This window comes from Halichoeres trimaculatus, unplaced genomic scaffold (genome assembly GCF_033239565.1).
Source record: "Halichoeres trimaculatus isolate MK-OKI-2021-1 unplaced genomic scaffold, fHalTri1.1 fHalTri1_scaffold_13, whole genome shotgun sequence".
NCBI classification, from domain to species: Eukaryota; Metazoa; Chordata; class Actinopteri; order Labriformes; family Labridae; genus Halichoeres; species Halichoeres trimaculatus.
Window position 1 is genome coordinate 31800489 of NW_027437191.1, and position 19179 is coordinate 31819667.

The window sequence follows — 19179 nt, forward strand, 5'->3', positions numbered from 1 at the left end:
GCACTGGAGCAGGCTGGCTATTTATGCCTAAACCCCGTCAAAGCTTGGCAGCACTCATATTTTGCGTTAGCATATATTTTGTTGATAACAAAAATGGTCAGACCTTAAAAAAAAAACACAGCTTAGCCGCACTATTGTTAAAGCCACAGGGTTCTAAGCGTGTGAAAAATATAGCGACTCATAGTCCGCAAACTACAGTTTCAGTTTGCGTCAAAATGTTTATTTTGATGCCACTACTTTTGTTAAAAAATGGTTGTCTCACATTTTAGGTTTTGAGGGTTGACCATAGACATAGATGTGCAGCTGTTTCGCTTTCTGCACGCTGGTAAATGTTTACTTTGTCATGTCACTGACTCGGTGCTACTGGCCTTAAAGGGTTATTTTTAGAACAGATGTGGCAGAAAAGTGACTAAATGGACTAAATGATATGAAACAGTGCTTTACTGCGTTAGCTACGGTATTGCAAAATTCATTTCGTGGCAACATGATACCAGTGACGCTGTTGAAACTGGTGTACCACCCAACTCTAATGCAAACCTGTAGTAGATCAGGCCCTTTATCTTCATATGAAGTGTGTGTTTTGGTTAGCAACATAACCTACATGACACTGTCAGCCATTTGACTTGTTTGTCTTATCTCCAGAATACAACAATTTTATTTTGGCTTCACTTTTTACAATAGGGTCAGATGAAGGCGCATGTCGTCCATGTTTATACACAGTCAGTGATTGATTGTGTAAATAATCCTGATATTATAACTCCAGGAGCTCCTGAATGGGCAGAAACAAACGAGATGGAATTACATATCGCTGTTTGTTTACTAGAAAACCTCTCGTTGTATATTCATCGCTAAACAAACGGCGGATGAGTTGTAGGCTCTTGGCTAAGAAAAGCCTCAGCGTGTGGTTGTGCTGGCTCTTCGTTAATGCGGCGGCTTTATTCATTGGGATGGCCACGGCACACCTCAGGAATGATTACATGCATTAGAGCTTAATAAATTACACCAGGGCCCGTCTGGGGACCGCGAGCGCCGTTCGCACTGAGAGAGAGGAGGAGGACTTGATTATTGCTGTCTGAATTAGATTTTTTCGGTTGGCTCTGCTGCTTCTGCTGGTGTCATCACCAACATGGGATGCTTGTTTTCGGTTTCTGCTGAGCGCTTGATTAAAGGAGTTTCTTCTTGTGATCACTTTCTCAGTCGTCCAGTTTCGTTTGCAGATGCATGAAGAATCTTCCCATAATTCGACTAATTTACAGGAGCTCTTCCTCACACATACTAACGATGAGCAGTGCTGCTGTCCCCGGGGTGTTACACCTCTACGTGCCCCCTCTGTGAAAAACCTCCACCCCCACCTCCCCTCAGGGAGTCATGAGAGGAGTGAATGGGTGTAATCAGTAAGCTCACCCATTCACTCTGCAGGGAGAGGAGACGCTTGTTATTCTCTGACTGTCCTTCCTCTCCTCTCTGCATCTTTTATAGGAGTTGTCCAGCTCTTTCCCTCCCTCCCCTCCATTATTCCCTCATCCACTCACCATATCCACCTCTCCTTTTTTTTTTTTGCTGATGCATTTTCTTTATATTACAATATCTACCTCCATTTTTCCTCTCCTCACTCCTACAGATTTCATCCTTCCCTGCAGCCCTGTGCAGCCCTGTGCAGCAATCATCCCCTGTTTCTTAACATTATCCCTCCCTGCTGCATACTTTACACTTTAAATAATCCACACTAAATTACATATGCTGCTTGGGAACTGGTTCTTATTTACCAATATATTCCTGGAGATAAAATTTGCCATTTTGCACAACAGTGTTAAACATATTAAAGCATTTCATTCAGATAAAGGAAGTCAAGACCTGCAGTGTTTTTCATATATGTGGTTAGCAGGTTACAGCTCATGAAAGCATTTTTCTCTCGAAGTAGATCAACAGATAGTGAATGTTGTGACCTACTGTTTGAGTGTTGTGAGGAGAAATGACCTTGAAAACCTCAGAAATGTCACCAATTTCAGGAGGATTGTAGCCGAATGAAATGTTGTTAATGTAGAGTTTACTGCTTTATTTTATGGGTAAAAGAGTCAAGGCTGAGAAGCAACTTGGATCAGAAAGCCATGGAGCTATTGTTGTAGCAAAATTATGTATCCACAAATGTGTAAACAGATTTGCAAATAATATCAAGTCTGTCAAGTGTTTTCTTCTGTAAGACCTGAAAATAGGCACAAATCTATGGCAAGCCATTTTAACATTTGAAAGCTACAAGTTTGACTATCTGAAATGAACATTGTAGATATCAACAACGTATCTCTGACTAGTTGCAATTACACTTTGGATAGTCAGAATTTTAATTTAAAATATCTGTAATTCAATTTGGAATAGGTGAAATTTAATTATGGATATCCGTCATTAACACTTGTTTCTTGTTTTTGATATATACATTGACTTTGCCTAATTCTAATTCCAATTCATTTAGCCTATTCGAAATGTAAATTTTGATATCCCATAAAGAAATTGTAGATATCTTGAACTGAAGTCAATTAAAGATATCTATATCTTCTAATTCTGTCTAGTGAAAATGGTTTTACAGATACTTTAAATTCACTATTCATTTCCAGATATCCGTAATTCTACTATTTTGGCTGAAATTCAGTCTGTAGTAGTCAGTATGTGAAAACTTGCAAAATCTGCTAAAATTTCTCAGTATGCAACCAACCAGTCTACCTGGCATACTGTTTCCCACAATGCACAGCGCTGACACTGTTAGTCAATATGGGTTGCAAGTTTTGGTAAATTACCGCCATCTACTGGAACGAGTCGGCATAATCGCTACAATACAACAACACTAACAGTAGATGGTCTGTGAGATCGAAGTGATGAAAAAGAAGCACCAGTAAATCTTGTCACTTCTTGTTGTAAAAAAGGTGTTTACTTCTACAAATTCATTTAAATCCATATAAAACACTATTATCTTTTTTTAACCATACGTGGATTATATTATTCGGAACTGGTACTCAGTGGTACCAATTTTCGGTACTTTAAATATGAATTTGTTTAATTAAAAAAAAAATATTTTTTCGATTTGACATATTTATTACTCAATACATAACCTTGCAATGCTGTGTTTATGTTCAGCATGGAAAAGCACCTACTCTTCCACTCCCTCACAGTCACATAGATGTATTTAGGAACCTAAACATGGTACCTTTTTGATTTTATGTGAATCTGTACCTGGTACTTTCGACAGAATTTGGTTGGTAACTATAAAAGTACCTAATTCGGTACCCATCTCTGGTTCACAGCAGACAGATTTCACTGCAGTGGGCTGCATTTAATGAGAGATTGGACAGATAAGCTACATTCAGGAGCTGCATCAGCTACGTAAGCTATATTATAGCTTCCTAATACCTCAACGTTAGCTTTCATCGCTTAGCTGTCTCGTTGCTCATGTGACGCGGTGCATCGTGGTGGTGTCTGTTAGCTGTGAGTTTGTCGCCCTGATCTGACACCAGTTTGTCATCAGTTTGGTTTTGTTTGGAAGTGTTTTTTTTTTTTTTACCCCTTCCTCTTGGCCCTTAAAACAGAGGACCAGAGGGAAGGAGTAAGAATGACAATTAGGATTAGTCCTTTGACTTTTCAGCCATTTGAGAATTATTTGCAAATCTATTCGCACATTTGTGGATCAGTTCACGCATTTGTGGATGCATTTACACACACAATTTTGCTCCAATTATAGCTCCATAGAAAACAGCCACTTTGCCGCTAAGCTAACGAGCCTGGTAGCTGAGCTTGTAATGTCTTCATCTATTCATTCATTCATTGCTGCTGTGAGTTCCTTGACCCAGAACCTTCCAGGTTTGGTCGTCCAGGCGTGGAGTGTTACTGTCAGCACGAGAGCGGAGCAGCCGTCATCCAGCTACAGTTTCTCATCAATGAGGTAAGTTACCAAACAAACCACACTGCTTCTTCTTTGTTACTCCCCAGTAAGACCAGTAAGACCAGGAAGAGTCTCAGTCGTTGGAGAGATGCGAATTGTTATCCTGGCTGAATGTTAAACTGGAGTCTGTGAAAAAGAGTCCACTGTGCTGAATGTCATTAAATAAGACTTAAGGGCTGATTCATGAATGCTCATCCCCGGTAATCACATTTCACGCCTAAAAATGTTCAAAAAGTAGTTTCCAGTGTGTGCCGTTGTAATGGAGAGTGTGTGAAGGATCGCAGTAGTTGTGTGAAAATAACTCTGTTCCCTTATCAGCGTTTTCCCTCCGGTCAGACATCACTCACTGTTTTATTCCATCACACTGAGCTTCTCTCTGTCTTATTTTCCCTTTATCTAAAGGTAGAGTCGACTACTGAACAAATCCTCTGATATTAGTGAGGCTAGACAATAACTCTCAATACTTTTGGTGACTGTAATCAAAGCCGGTTATACTTAAAGCTGTCAGAAGTTTGCCCAGGCTGCCATCTTATATTCTGCTCTAGTCTTCTTCATTTCTACTGAAGATGTTGCCTTTTTTAACAATATTAAAAGATTTTGTTTCTTAATACAAGGAATTTTAAAAGGTTGTTCAAAATTTGTGATGTTTCAATAATTAAGCTATAAATGCACAACAATAAAGGGGTAGGGCTACAAAAGTTTTATTATCTTTTTATGAACTTTTATTAACTTTTCCGCTTAAACAGAATGTACATCTTACATGTATTTGTTTTTTCTTTTGACCTGTTTGACAAAAAAAAAAAGATATAAAATAAATGAACTCATTGGTTACCAGCCATTTTTAGAGTATCTTGAATGATCTTTCAAGACCCAAGAATATAGTTTTCTATGACGATGTAAACACCAAAACTGTCTGAGAAGAGTGGACTGTCTTCCTGTTTTTGACCCAAAAATAGTAGACGCAACGCATTTTAATTTTTTGTTTTAATTGCGCTTGTCCCGGGTGCTCCATCTTTTGTTCTTCTCCATGATCTCTGTTTTCTTTTTTTCGCGCCACTCTCTCTCTAAACTACTGCGACACATCCTCAGTTCGACTTGCAACGTCTCGCTATGTCTCTGTCATCTCACATCTTCTCTTCATATCCATGCTGAGCTCTCAACCAAAGAGTGCACCGCTCTCACCCACAGTGATTCATGAGCAGGATTTTCAGTGACAAGCTCCACCAGACCCGTCTCCCCCAACTGAATAAAATCATTTACTTCTATAAAAACAGTAAATGGTTGTAATCAAATTCACGTCTATAGACGTCAATGGCAGCCAATGAGTTGATTGTTGGGATAGGTGAGGACCGATACCAGGTATCGGTATCGGGCCGATACCAGCCTTATTTCATTGTACTGAGTACTTGTAAAGGCTGCTGATTCCAGCCACCGATACTTAAGGCAAAACAATCCTACCTTGAGTAAGCCTTCCTTGCCAGTAGTTGGCGCTATACTGCCGCGGTTTGACACCACTAGGAATGGGTATAGACAGCCACTTCCTATAAAGAATCCATAAGACATGTTTCAATCTATCTACATTGTTAGCCTCTATGCTAAACGATTCTCTTATTGGTTCTTTGCATTATGCCAGAGCTGCCGGATCTTTCTTTCTTTATTGATTTATTTGACAGGGACCATGTACAAATACATTAATCTTTCAATAGAAAAGATGCTTTGTACCAGATTTAGCAAATGCTAATTTCCATCTGCATTCCCTGGGCTGGTTCACAACAATCACAATGCAATTACATAACTGTTTATGTTAAAAGCTATTACAAAACACAATACATTAGCTCATTTCAAATTAACATACATCAGTTTCAAATCCTATATATGAAATCAACTGGACTGATGCTGGTTTCTAGCCTGCTCCAGCTGTTTTAGCTTAGCAGTAAGTGAACAGTTTGAACACACAAATAAATGTACATTACTCTGTCACAAGAGATTTATATTCAGTACATTCAACATAGTAAAAATCTCATTATTTACCAAAAACAATATAAACAAAATAGCGCTAGCTTGATTCTACCATATTTGGGAAATTGCATTGATATGCTAGCTGTTAGCATATATCGGTATAAGTTAAATTTAACAACACAATTTTAACTTTCATCACAGAAACATATAACAGTTAGTCGACAGCAAGGTTCCAAACAACTTAAACAACTGCTATAACCACTTTGAGACACTAGATGGCCTACTTCAGTCAACTACAGATAACATAACAGTATATCAGCGTCACATGATGTGTGGTTTACACTCAGAGATATTGAGATCCAGTTACCAGTTATATATTTATTTGCTTATAAACCCAATAAAATGTTGTTAACACAGGAAACCTGCAAAGCTACTTTTTGTACAGAGGAAATCCACAAGAGGAATTGATAAGGGAATTGATAAAGAATCGGATCGATAAGCAGAATCGATTAGGGCATTGGTATCATAAAATGAAATAAAAGTCTTTGTTCAAATGATTTGTCACTGGCTAACCAGACGTTGTTTACCACCACAGGCGGCGAACACGCAGCTTAAGAACTCTCAAGTGTTCAGTCAAGTATCTACTGACAGACTGAAAACATGAAAACACTACATGGTTTTAATTTACCTCGTGTTTTAGCAGTATTTTATGCTCAGCCGTGTGTGTTTGGTGTGTGTGTGTTTCTGTGTGTGTGTCAGCGTCAGTGTGACTGTGACTCAGCAGCTCAAACAAACCCCTCAGGGAGATGAAGACGATTTTTATTGCCTCCTACACGCACACGTACATGCGTATACATCCCGTGAATCATCCTCGTTACCTGGGAGAAAGCTGCCGGATTCGAATCGTCCGGGGAGTGCGTTCTGACTCATGCGTGCCGCGCTCAGAGAGAAAGAAAGAGAAAGGAAGAGGGAAAAAGAGAGGATATGCAGTCTGTAGATAAGCCTTTTTCCTGTTTGTTAATCTTTGAGTATGAAATTGTCCCTTGTGGTTTTTTTTTCTGTCAGGGAGCGCTGGTGAGTGCTCTGGCTGATGACAGTGTTCACCTGTGGAACCTGAGGCAGAAGAGACCGGCCATCCTCCATTCCCTCAAGTTCAACAGAGAGAGGTGAGGGGCAAAGGGTTCACACCAAGCTGCAGATCTTAACCTCTCTTTTCACTTTGAAAAATATGTCTGGACTTGAAATATAAATGTGTAAAAGAAGATATTCATTTTGTTCCTGGGGTCAAGATCTGAAATTGTGAAATTTGCTCCACATTAGAGAGATGTATGGATCATTTTATTGTTGAGAAGGTCGATAAAAAGCTTCAGTAACAGACTAAATTTACAGGTCCCATCGTTATCAAACCTGATAAACAGCATCTGGTTAGCATTGGTTAGCATTAGCATCTCAGACAACAAGATAGAGGATCAACATTGGTCAAGACAAAAATTTAACCTCCTTTTTACCATCTTTACCAAGAGTGTGTCTCTGTTAGTTTGGAGCTACAGTATTTTCGTTAGCCAACCTTTGTTATCTCAGCTACCACAGATAAGCTAATGAAGCTAAGCTCCAGAAGCTAAGGTTAGTTTAACTAGTGCCCTTTGGACAACAACTGACAATGATGTACAATCACCAGAGAACAATGAACTCCCAACAAAGAGACATGATGAACAAGGCAGCTAGGAGCTAACTTTAGGCTAACTTTAGCTAAGACTAGAGAAAATCCCAGAGCAGAGTGCAGTGGTGGCTCTAGACACTTTTCTTTGTTGAGATGTGGCTTATGGAAGGGTAAAAAAGTACTTCCTGTTGCCGAGCCTCTCAGGATACTTGGTGTCAAAGTTGCATATACCTATTGAACACAGTTTGACTATTTTTAAACTCAAAATCTCAGCAAAACCTCATAAAACCAAACAAAAAAACAACCTTCTGCAGTGTATTTCAATGGACATATTGGCAGAAAATGTCAGAGTACACTGTGATTGGCTCATGGCATTCGTGGGCGGGAGTTAGCCACAGGGCAGTTCAATCTACCTTAATGGTATATTGTTATTTAACAACATGTTAGCCTGGCGATCTGTGGTTAAGAGACAAATATATTGTTGAGGAAGATTTCATCTCTGCTTAGTGCTTCTTTTTCGTTATCTAGCTAATTTCAGATACACAGTGGAATACAAATATTTACAGAAAGTTCCATTACAGGCTTATTCATTGAAAGCATATCTATTTCCAAATTTTTCTCTTCGAAAAACACTGGACTTGCTATATAAATTTGTAAAAAAAGATATTAAGGTTTTCCCTGTGGTGATATTCAAAACTTGTGAAATTTACCATAAAGCCCTAAGCTAATAAGCCCTAAGATAGTAGCTAGCTTGGCTTTTTATTTATAAAATGTTGAATGCAATCTACCTAAATGGTATATTGTTTTTAAACAACACATTAGACTGGGGATCTGTGGTTAAGATAGAAATTGTTGAGGAAGAACTCATCTCCTCACTCAGCACTTTTTTTCGTTAGCTAGCTAATTTCAGATACACAGTGGAATACAACTTAGCTACAGAATTTTCCAATACAGACCTGCTTATTAAAACATTCTATTTTCATATCTGTTTGTATTGTAGTTTAAGAAGAATGTTTGTGGGCTAAAGAGGTACTTAAAACAACAGTAGTTCAAACATGCTAGCTGTCTCAGACTGCTAAACTAGCTCAAGCCTTCTCCAGGCTACAGCTATGAGAGCAATGTCTATATTCAGTCAAAGAGATGCCAATGACATATTAGTTCTTTAAATATTTAATTTTTTAGAAAATAAGTTGGAATTCACTTGGCAAGCTACATTTAATCTGCAATAAGTCCTTCTTTATGCTAGCTAGCACTGCCAGGCTACATATTGACGCAGACTGTCTGGTTAGCAAAGGATTCTCACAGAGCTGTGAATTTTAGCTTTTCTTAATACTTGAACAAACACTTATGGACTTGTTATAAAAATTTGTCAAAGAAGATAATTAGTTTTTCCCTGTGATGAAGTTCTAAACTTGAGAAATTTCCCATATTGCCCTCAGCTAATTAGCTTAATACAGTAGCTAGCTTGGCTTTCTATTGATATGATTTATTGTTCAATCTACCTAAATGGTTGGTTTTGTTTGAACAACTCATGTTAGCCTGTCAGTCTGCAGTTAAGATAGAAATATGTTGTAATGGAAAAATAGCACTTCTTTATCTTTAGCTAGCTAATTTCAGATACACAGTGGAATACAAAGTAGCTACAGAAACATCTATTTTCATTTCTGAGTATGTTGTTTTGTAGTTTAAGAAGAAGAATATTTGTAGGCGAAAGAAGGACTCAAAGCAACAGTAGTTCAATGATGCTCGCTGTCTCAGATGGCTAAGCTAGCTCAAGCTTCCTCCTGGCTACACAGACATCAAAGCAGTGTCAATTCTTAGTCAAAGACATGCCAACAATGTATCACTTCTTCTAAATATTAAACTTCTTAGATAATGAGTTGGAAGTCACCTGGAACGCTACAGCTAATTTGCTATCAGTCTTTCTTAATGCTAGCTAGCACTGCCAGGCTAAATGCTGAGACAGGCTGTCTGCTTAGCCTTTCCTTCTACTGTTTCCCGCTGTCCTCCTTGACCTCTTTTCTTTCTCTGTTTCTTTTCCTCCTCAATGAGGTCTTCACACTTGCCTTAGTGCTACATGAACTGTGTCTTTCCAAGCAGGGCCACTTTCACAGTTTGCCGCCTGCGTGAACCGTCAGTTTTCCTCTTGACTCTCGTGCTGTATGCAAACAGACCGCCTTTCATTTGGCAAATGTGTCTGCACGCCTGCAGAACTGTGCACAGGGCAAAGAAGGTGACGGGGAGGCTGACTCTCACTTTCTCTCCTCCTCTCCCTCTGTTTGGGTCTCTGTTGGTCTCTGTTGGTCTGTTTCTGACGCTCATTATTCGGGTCACTTGCTTTGCCTTTGAGGCTCTTCCAACGCTGGGGTGCAGGTGTGAGCCTACCTGAACACCTGAGGGTTCATTCCAGCAGGTTTTTACAGGCACACAAACATTGGATGATAAATGCAGAAAATAAAAAGTGAAACTTAATTAAAAGTTGAGCTTAAGGAAAGAGAAAATTGTACAATAAGGCTGAAACTCCATGTTATGGATTCTATTTTTAGCCTATTTTTTGTAATTAGAGCGTACTTGATATTAATGTTAGCCAGCTTTTCCAACATCTTAAATGTATGGTTCGATAAAAAACTGTTTTCCTCAACAGTTTATGCTGACTCAGCTGTTCCTGGTGTGATAAATTTTATACCGCTCCAGAATATAAACTATACTGCAGGATATTTCAGTGTTCCTCTGGGAGAACATTCAGTGATATTGGAAAAAAAAAACAATACAGGAAAAAAAAACTCACAGTTTTGAATCTGGGCATTTTGTATTCTTAAAAAAAAGTAGTTTGAAAAGTTTAAAGTGTTTGCTCTGATTGTCTGTGATAGACAAAAAAGCCAAGACACAATTGTTTCGCAGATTCATCCTACCTCAAGGAACTCGGCGTGCACTGTCTCCTCCAATCAGAGATGCAATAACTACCAATCAGAGCCAATCATGTCATCGACCGGTGATCTGTCACTGGGATAAGTGTTTAATGGGTTAAACGTCAGAGCCAATGATCTGAGGCAGCGCTGATGTGAAAGACAGGTGACCTGCAGCGGCTTTCAGCGCGTTGTGTTCATGCACGGGGGCTTTAAGCGCCTCTGACATTTAGCATGCGCTGAAATCCAATGCATCGACCTGGAGACACAGCAGCTGCAGAGTTGAGTAAGGTGAGTGCAGCTCATGAGAGGTCAGGATGAGAAGGAGTAACTGCAAAGTCACTCCGGGCGAGGAGGAGGGTGTTAAAACGTTTGGGGAAGGGAAGAGTAAAGAGGTAACAGAAGCAGGAGGATGTCCATACATCCCACTCCTCACTCCCTGTTCCCATGGCATTAAAATTTTAAGAGGACGAATGTTGGCTTTCAGTCCTCATCCATACATAATGTGTCCACATTTGGAGGAGAAAATGCAAATGTAGGACTTGAGCTGAAGTGAGACAGTCTCACTCATTAATCCTTGTATTAGTATCAGTCTGCGACCGAGCACCTGAGGGGTTTGCAGCCTCACGGAGAACAAGTTGCTCTGCTCGGTTTATGCCAGGAAATCATGGGAATAACAGTCGCAACAAGTTTGCGTCTTTCCCGTCAAATCCTGAAGCTGTTACAGCTCAGAAAAACCCTGTAATGGTCTGTAACTGTGTTCGTCCTGTGTAATGTGCAGCTGCCTCTTGAAGAGCTGCGCAGCATGATGTGCATGAGTACTGCACAGTGGAAGCTGGCCAACAGAGGGCGCTTGGGCACCGCCCCACTAACCACGACATTATCAAGAGTAAGATACAAAAAGGAAAATAAAAATATAATAAGATGAAAACATACGCTGAGCTTATGTACGTACATTTTCAAATTAGCAAGATAAATAATTTGATGTTAAATAAATTTGTTTTTTTTCTGTCCATGTTGTCTGACTGGTGACGTGTTTCCTGCTGTGGGTGCAAAAATTATTGACCATAAACTCTCGTGAAAAGTTGTGCATGCACAGTAGTAGGGATCCACCGATCCAACTTTTCTGGTTCAGATACTGATATGAATATTGATATCGCTACCGATATCGATACTGATACCGATACTGATACCAAACCTGGGCCTTGGGTATCGACCAAAACTGACACCAATCCAATGCCATTGTTAAATAATAACCTGCTCTACTGTGAGATAAGACTGTAAAGAAGCATAAACTCCAAAAATCAGGATTGTCCTGTAACCTTTCCAATATTTCTCTGTTTTTACTCTAAGAAAATGGGAACGGTCAGGTGTAGTTTTTGAAGTTGAAGCAGATCCAGATTTTATTGCACAACAAAATAAGACAAAGGTTATATTTTGACACTAAGATTTGAGCACAGGAATGACAAAAAAGACTGCTGAGCCTGTGGTCAATGACGGTGTCAGACGCTCCCCTTTGCCTAAAGAGGGCGCATAGAAAAATGACAAATTTGATTAGAATGCAGAAACTCAAATGTGGCTCCTACAGACTGGTGATGTTTTTAGTAAAAGACAAAAAATGCGTATATATGGAATTACTGAAGTTGATATTTATTTAAACTATAAAACACCTGAAAAAGAAAGACTGTTGACTGGTAACGAAGCAAAAAACAAAGAAAGGGGCACCGATACACAGATACACCTAAACCTGATATCAAGAACAGTAGCAGTGCATCCCTACCATAGACTGTAAAAATAATAGATGCCATCTTGCTCGACTCAAAGTGAGGTCGCTGTAAATACTGCTCCTCCTGGTGGCTGGCTGGGGTACAGGTCAAAAAATTCATCTCCCAAGCATAGACTGTATAAAACATGGATGTAGTCTCCATGACATCACCCGTCTGTTTCTGAAATGGAAAATGAAGCAGATCAGCTATCGCAGCCATATTGGTAGTGGCAAGGGCTTCACATACAGCTATAGGACGCCTGTCGGTCACATGACCCTGAGCTGTGCTTCTGATTGGGTGAGCTCACGATCTTAATATCCTCTGACCTGCCGAGTTAGAAAAAAATTCACCTCGTACAGTGTATACTGATGGTGAAATTAGCGACTCAGACAGGAGACGCTTTTTGAACCAGGCTGTAAACAGGTTAATTTCTGCTTTGAAAACAGCTTTTTTTGGCTCAGTGTGTTTGCGACTTCATGTACTTCCTGAGACAGCCTCAAGTGGACACTCGAAAAGAGCAGATTTTAGCACTTCAGCATTGTCTCATATTCTTAGACTGGAGGTTGGTGCTTGGTCTCCAGTCATTCCAAAGTGAGGTCGCCACAAAAACTGCTCCCCCTGGTGGCTAGCTGCAGTTTGGTCAAAAAATCCATCTCCCCAGTCATTCCAGATGGGCTGTGGTCAAACTTTAAAAAATTAATACTCCTGGTAGAAATTTTTCTCACGTCCAGTTGTTGTTGGGATTTGAAGGTATCTTTTGGCTGCCTTGTATTCAGGTCCTCTTTTTTCAGAAAAGTTTCGTTTTCATTAGTTATAAAAGGTCAAAAATTAGGTTTTAGGTCATGTTTAACAATGATTGACAGCTGCCGTTCTTGCAAATTCTTTTGGAGAATTGTAAAATAAGTCGGGAGGTAGAGCCAAGAAGAGATTAGACTCTCAAAAGAAAAAGAAACAAAATTATTTTCGTCAGCATCTATGGCTTTGTCTCTGGCTGCACAATGGTGGCGCCTGTGATGGGAGACATTTTGGCTCTGGGTGCACCTTACCTGCACCCAGAGCTGAATACAACTTAATTTACATATCACCACCCTACCACCAACGTCACAGTCATCAAAAGAGATGTGGAGAGAGAGGAAATGAATTCAGTTAAATCACTCAAAACAAAACCTTTTAAGATCAGGGGAAGCTTGATGTGGAAGACCTGATCATCTTTTGTCATGATCTCTTCTGTAGATGCGATACATACATGATATCCCCCCCTGGAGAAAACTCCACCTACTGCCACTGTTAGTACACACGCCAGATGTATCCAAACAGCACAGGCACTAATGCAGCAGGATGATCATATAAAGGGAAATGATGTGGCATGAAGTGCATCAACGTGTGTGCTCTAAGACCCGGTAGCTTTATAGGTTTGCATATAGAATAATAGATTCAGGTGCACTGGTGCATGTCATACACGGTTGTATGTGTCCGCCCTTTGTCCTGCAACACACTGGCAACATGCCAAGCACTTAATATTCCCGTGTCTTTCTGCACGCCATGCTCAGAACCAAGGAGAGGAGCAGATTCATGCATATTAAAGCATTTCGCATTAACTTCATTTGTGACCGACTAGGGCCTATACAGCATTCTATGGAGCAAACAGAGATTTGAGAGCCGAGCATACTGCCAACATGTGTCTTCTTTCACGTGCATTATACTTCAGTCGTCCTCCAGCCTGGCAACCTTGAGAATGTGGACGCAGAGAAGACTCTTCATTGTTTCTTAGACGACCTAGCACAAAGGATCTGAATTGGCACGTTATGATTTAACAACAGGAGCAATTTGCTTGAGCATGCATAGAAACCACTTCCACTGATTTTTCCTGTACCATTGTGGTTCAGCTTCTAGTATGATGTTGGTTGCAAAAAAACAACACAATTACCCATATTCTGTTCAGAAAACATTGGTTGGTTTCAATTTTTAACAATATACCAGCTACAGCAGGCTCTGTTCGTTTGTGCCAATCACTATTCCTTGATTTGTTTTAACGATAAGTCAACCGAGCAAGCAAGAAGTGGCCTTCTTTTGTTTGGGATCAGATTTTGGATCATATGTTTACAGCTACACCACGTTTTTGAAAGACCTCCCCGACACCTTGAGAGCAACAATCTAGTGATTGTTTTGAAAAGGGGCTCAAGACAGTTCTTTTAAGCAAAGCTTCTAATCAATATTAAAATTTTGGTGGATACTGATATTCGATATTAATACTGTTATTTTGGCCGACAACCGATATTTACTGATATTGATATTTATACAAAAAAAAAAAAACAATCTGGGGTGATGTGTCAAGGTAATTCAGCGAGAAAGAGCAGTGCACTCATGAGAAAAAACGACCATGGAGAGGATCAAAGGATGGAGCACCTGAGATAAACGCAATCAAAAAAGAATGTTTCGTCTAGTTTTTGGTACATAAACAGGAAGAGAGACGTAAAAGAAGAGAGTCCAATCTTCTTAGGGATTTTTGTTGTTAACATAGTCAGAGAACACAATTTTGTTTGGGTCTTGGAAGATTGGACAAGGGCTGCACGGTGGCACTGCAGCCTCACAGCAAGAAGGTCACCAGTTCGATTCCCAGTTCGGTGGGCTTTTCTGTGATGAGTTTGCATGTTCTCCACGTGCATGCGTGGGTTCTCTCCGGGTCCTGGTTGTCTGTCTCTATGTGTCAGTCCTGTGATTGGCTGGCGACCAGTCCAGGGTGTAAAATCTGAGACACACACCGTCACCTGTGGTGTCCCTCAAGGGTCAATTCTTGGCCCCACCCTTTTCATCCTATACACCCTTCCACTTGGAAGTATCATCAGCCGCCATGGAGTATCATTCCACTGCTATGCTGATGATACACAGCTCTACATTAAGACAGACCCTTTTTCATCTGCAGCCCCACTATCATCATCATCATCTTCATCATCATCATTGGCTCTGAGCACCTGCCTTGAGGAGATAAAGGCGTGGATGTCAAACAACTTTCTGCAGTTAAACAGCTCCAAAACTGAAGCCATTTTAGTTGGCTCACCGCACCAGGTCCAGTCATCCAGCATTACCCACATTAACTTCTCTGGTCAGCACATTCCTCTTTCATCAACAGTCACCAACCTGGGTGTAAGGTTCGACAGCCACCTTACCTTCCACACTCATATAAAACACATCCATGAGACCTCCTTTCACTTCCTCAGAAACATTGCAAAACTCCGTCCTCTACTCAGTCTTTCAGATGCTGAAAAACTGGTCCACACCTTTGTCTCCTCAAGGCTTGACTACTGCAACGCACTCCTCATCGGGACTCCTAGCAAGGGCCTACAAAAACTCCAGTACATCCAAAACAGCGCCGCTAGGATCCTGATGAGGGTGCGGAAGTACGACCATATAACACCCATCCTTCACTCTCTCCACTGGCTTCCGGTCTCATTTAGGATTCAATACAAACTCTCCCTCCTAACCCACCACTGCATCCATGGAAACGCCCCCCCCATACCTAAAAGAACTTCTCAAACCACAAACCTCATCACGCCTCCGCTCTGGTAACAACTACCTCCTTCTGCCCCCCAGGACTAAACTGTGTACAATGGGTGATCGGGCATTTAGCTCAGCCGCTCCTCACTTGTGGAATGCCCTCCCTGAACACCTGAGGGCTCCACAAACAACAGACTCTTTTAAGAAGGGCCTAAAAACCTTTCTTTTTAAAAAAGCTTTCACTGAAGGCATTTAACCTCTTTGTAATCTTGTTGTATTTAACCTTGTTTTATTGTCGCACTTTGAGATCGCTTTGATGAAAAGTGCTCTACAAATAAAATTTATTATTATTATTATTACCCCGTCTCTCGTCCAATGACAGCTGAGATAGGCTCCATCCACCTGCGACCCTGAACAGGATAGGATGTTGTGAAAGTGAATGAATGAAGGTCATTGAAGATGCTCTTAGCTGCTCTGGCAGCTAATGAGTGAATATCGGCCGATACCGGTATTGATACTGATATATTGTGCATCCCCAACCTTGATACTTCATAAGATTGTCTGCAACGTCCAAAAAAAAATCAAAATAAATAAATAAATATATATATATATATATATATATATATATATATATATATATTTTTTTTTTTTTCCCAATTTTTAAGAATAGTTTTTAACTTTTTTTAAAGTTGTTTTATTGCCCCTCCCCCTTGTGTCCTTTATTTTCTTTCTTTTTCTATTTTTATTAAGATGTAACAAATTTGAGATCATCCGATGAAAAGGGCTTTATAAATAAAATGTACTGTTATTATTAACAATAATAATAATTATAATAATATTGTTATTGAATTACTGGCACTTTTTCTTCTGGAAGGCTCACAATGTTTGTTTTGGGGTTATTCCGCCTCTACATCTGTCTGCACCCTTTCCCCTTAGACAACAGTAGCAACATTTACATGCAAACTTTTTTTTTTTTTAGTTGATCTCAATAAGACTTCATGCTGAGCCTGGGAGCTGTTCAATAGTCATATACTTAAAAGCATTAAAACAAAGTTTAGCATTGGAGTTTGTATTTTTCAAAATTTGAATATTGGCTACAAATATCGGTAATTGGCCTCCAAGACCAAGAAAAATCGGTATCAGTATTGGCCATAAAAAAACACATTGGTCTATTTCTATTTGATATATACAGTCTTCAGTTTAATAAACTCTCTGTTAACACTCAGGAAGCCATTGCAACAAAATTTCATACCAAGTGCACTTGCTGTGTAATCTGTGAAATAACTGAAAAAGGAAGTCTAAGTCTGAGTCATAATTCAAAACAATCCTTCCTTGCACATAATTGTTTTCAGCTACTCAGGTGATGACCATTAAAGGTCTAATATGGAGGTCTGTCACATCATACATTGGTGTAAGACTGAGTGCTTGTATCTCTATATTGGTGGTATATAGTGGCTATTTTGCAGCTGCCCTGCCATGTTGTTTCACTTTAATCACCATAGATGCTGAATATCAGCATCTGCCAAAGTTATTTGGACCGTCACGGTTTAGTTTGGCCTGAGTTAACTTTCCCAGAGCACAGTTAAGCTAAGTGTCTGGCACTTAGATAAGTGTTTTAGGACTCCTCTGGCACAAAGACCTACAAATATTTCTCCGCCGTGTTTATTTTACGGAGGGTGTGCGCCCCTTCTGTTGCTGATGTCAAGGCTGTGTAATATCCTTATCATAAAAACAAACTCAGATCAATTTCCAAAATGACTTCAGTGTCAGTTTAAATTAAGAATGTCAGTGGAAGTGAAGCCATAACGCTGTAGTTACCTGAATGAAGGACTGAATCAGTCAGACCAGCAGAGCCTATAAATAAAACCTCTATAAAGCTTCTGTCACCCACTGCCACTTTATCCTGCTGTTGAAATTTGGCCCCTTTGTTTTCCCTCACTCTATTTATTCAGAGCTTGACTTTACCTTGTCATGGTGTAGAGGACAAGGCGGCCATTAACAAAAGGACGGTCGGCCAACCAGAACAGCCCAGACAGCCAGTTAACAACAGAGAGAAGACAGAGCAGCTCATAACAAAAGAAAGGAAATAACTGAGTCTAAACTGCAACAGATGTCTACTTTGATAGTTGGATAACGTGGGAATTCACATTTATTTGGAAAAGTAAAAATTATTTAACTCTAAGCTTCATGATTTAGGCACCGTTTTTGTGTACATAAACTACAGAGCTACAACCACGTGCTGTTGAGCTAGCTTAAAACAGAGGCCGTTTTAAAACAAACAAAGTTTCTGTTAACATAAAATCTTCTAAAATCAATGAAACTTGTTCACAAGCATGTTAAAATCTAAACACAACAATAATTTGTTTCAGGGAAGTTATGCTAGGCTACACTCCCTTAGCTTTTCTGTGCTATTTGCTAACTAAGTCGGCCACAGAGGAGCTAGCTTGATGGTGACAGCACTTGCTGAAGTAACTCATAAGACATAACTTTACATAAAAATGTGCCTCATCGTGTTGGATGTTGATGAAGAGGGACTTAGCAGAAAGTGCTTGATGTAGCTTTAGCTTCTTTAGCTTAAGAGAGAAGCCAGGCTAGCCACCAGTGTTAATTTTGACAGCAGGTTCTGATTTAGTCTTAGTCTTTTGAAAGACACACCGTTAAGTTTTAGTCATATTTTAGTCATCCGAAACCTTCTAGTCTGAGCCTAGTTTTAGCCGACTAAATGCTACAAGAGTTTTAGTCTAGGTCTAGTCTCAAGTGTTTGTCTAGTCTTAGTCTAGTATTAGTTAACTTAATACCATGGGAGTTTTGGTCTTAGTCTAGTATTCAGTCTTTTACTCTTAGTCTAGTTTTAGTCAGCTAAATACCAAAAGTGTTTTAGTCTTGGTCTAGTCTTCAATCTTTTAGTCCTAGTCTAGTTTTAACTGACTAAATACTTTAAGAGTTTCAGTCTCAAGGCCTTCGCACACTGAGTCAGTTCCAAAACTTCCACATGTTGAAAAACAAGTTCGATCCCATGTTATGTCAGTCATGCTTGCACAGTCGACCCAAAACTTTCGTTTGTCATTATTTTTTACAGAACAGGTTTGATTTTTTTTGCGTTTTTTTTGCATCTGCACTGCTCAACCCTGGGTATTTTGACTGATCAGAGACACTGTAGGCTACTTGCAACATCACATTTTTACATTATCTGACCTACTTTCTCTACACATTTTAGGTGATGTTTAGTTGATGAATGGAGACTTGTGTATGTGTGTATGTGTGTGTGTGTATGTCTGTGCGACGGTGTGCGTGCCTGTGCGTGTGCATGCCGCCTATACTGACAGCCGCCGCTCAGGATCAATTGCTTGATGATTATATTTTTCTCATACTGTGAATTTTCACAAATAATACAAAACAAACGCATCAGAGAAAGTGTGCAACGTGTCTGTGTGTGACGTTTTTTTTCAGATCAAAAAACGCATC

At 39.8% G+C, this 19179-nt stretch overlaps 1 protein-coding gene across 3 annotated transcripts in view; it reads left to right on the plus strand.

The window, feature by feature from the left end:
• The window catches only part of stxbp5a (syntaxin binding protein 5a (tomosyn)), a 186415-nt gene that overhangs the window by 63316 nt on the left and 103920 nt on the right, over positions 1–19179 (plus strand). For all 3 annotated transcript variants that reach the window (XM_074684689.1, XM_074684690.1, XM_074684691.1), the window contains exons 3-4: positions 3847–3928; positions 6953–7053. In XM_074684689.1, coding sequence (XP_074540790.1) covers positions 3847–3928; positions 6953–7053 — 183 coding nt within the window. The remainder of the gene's footprint in view (positions 1–3846; positions 3929–6952; positions 7054–19179) is intronic.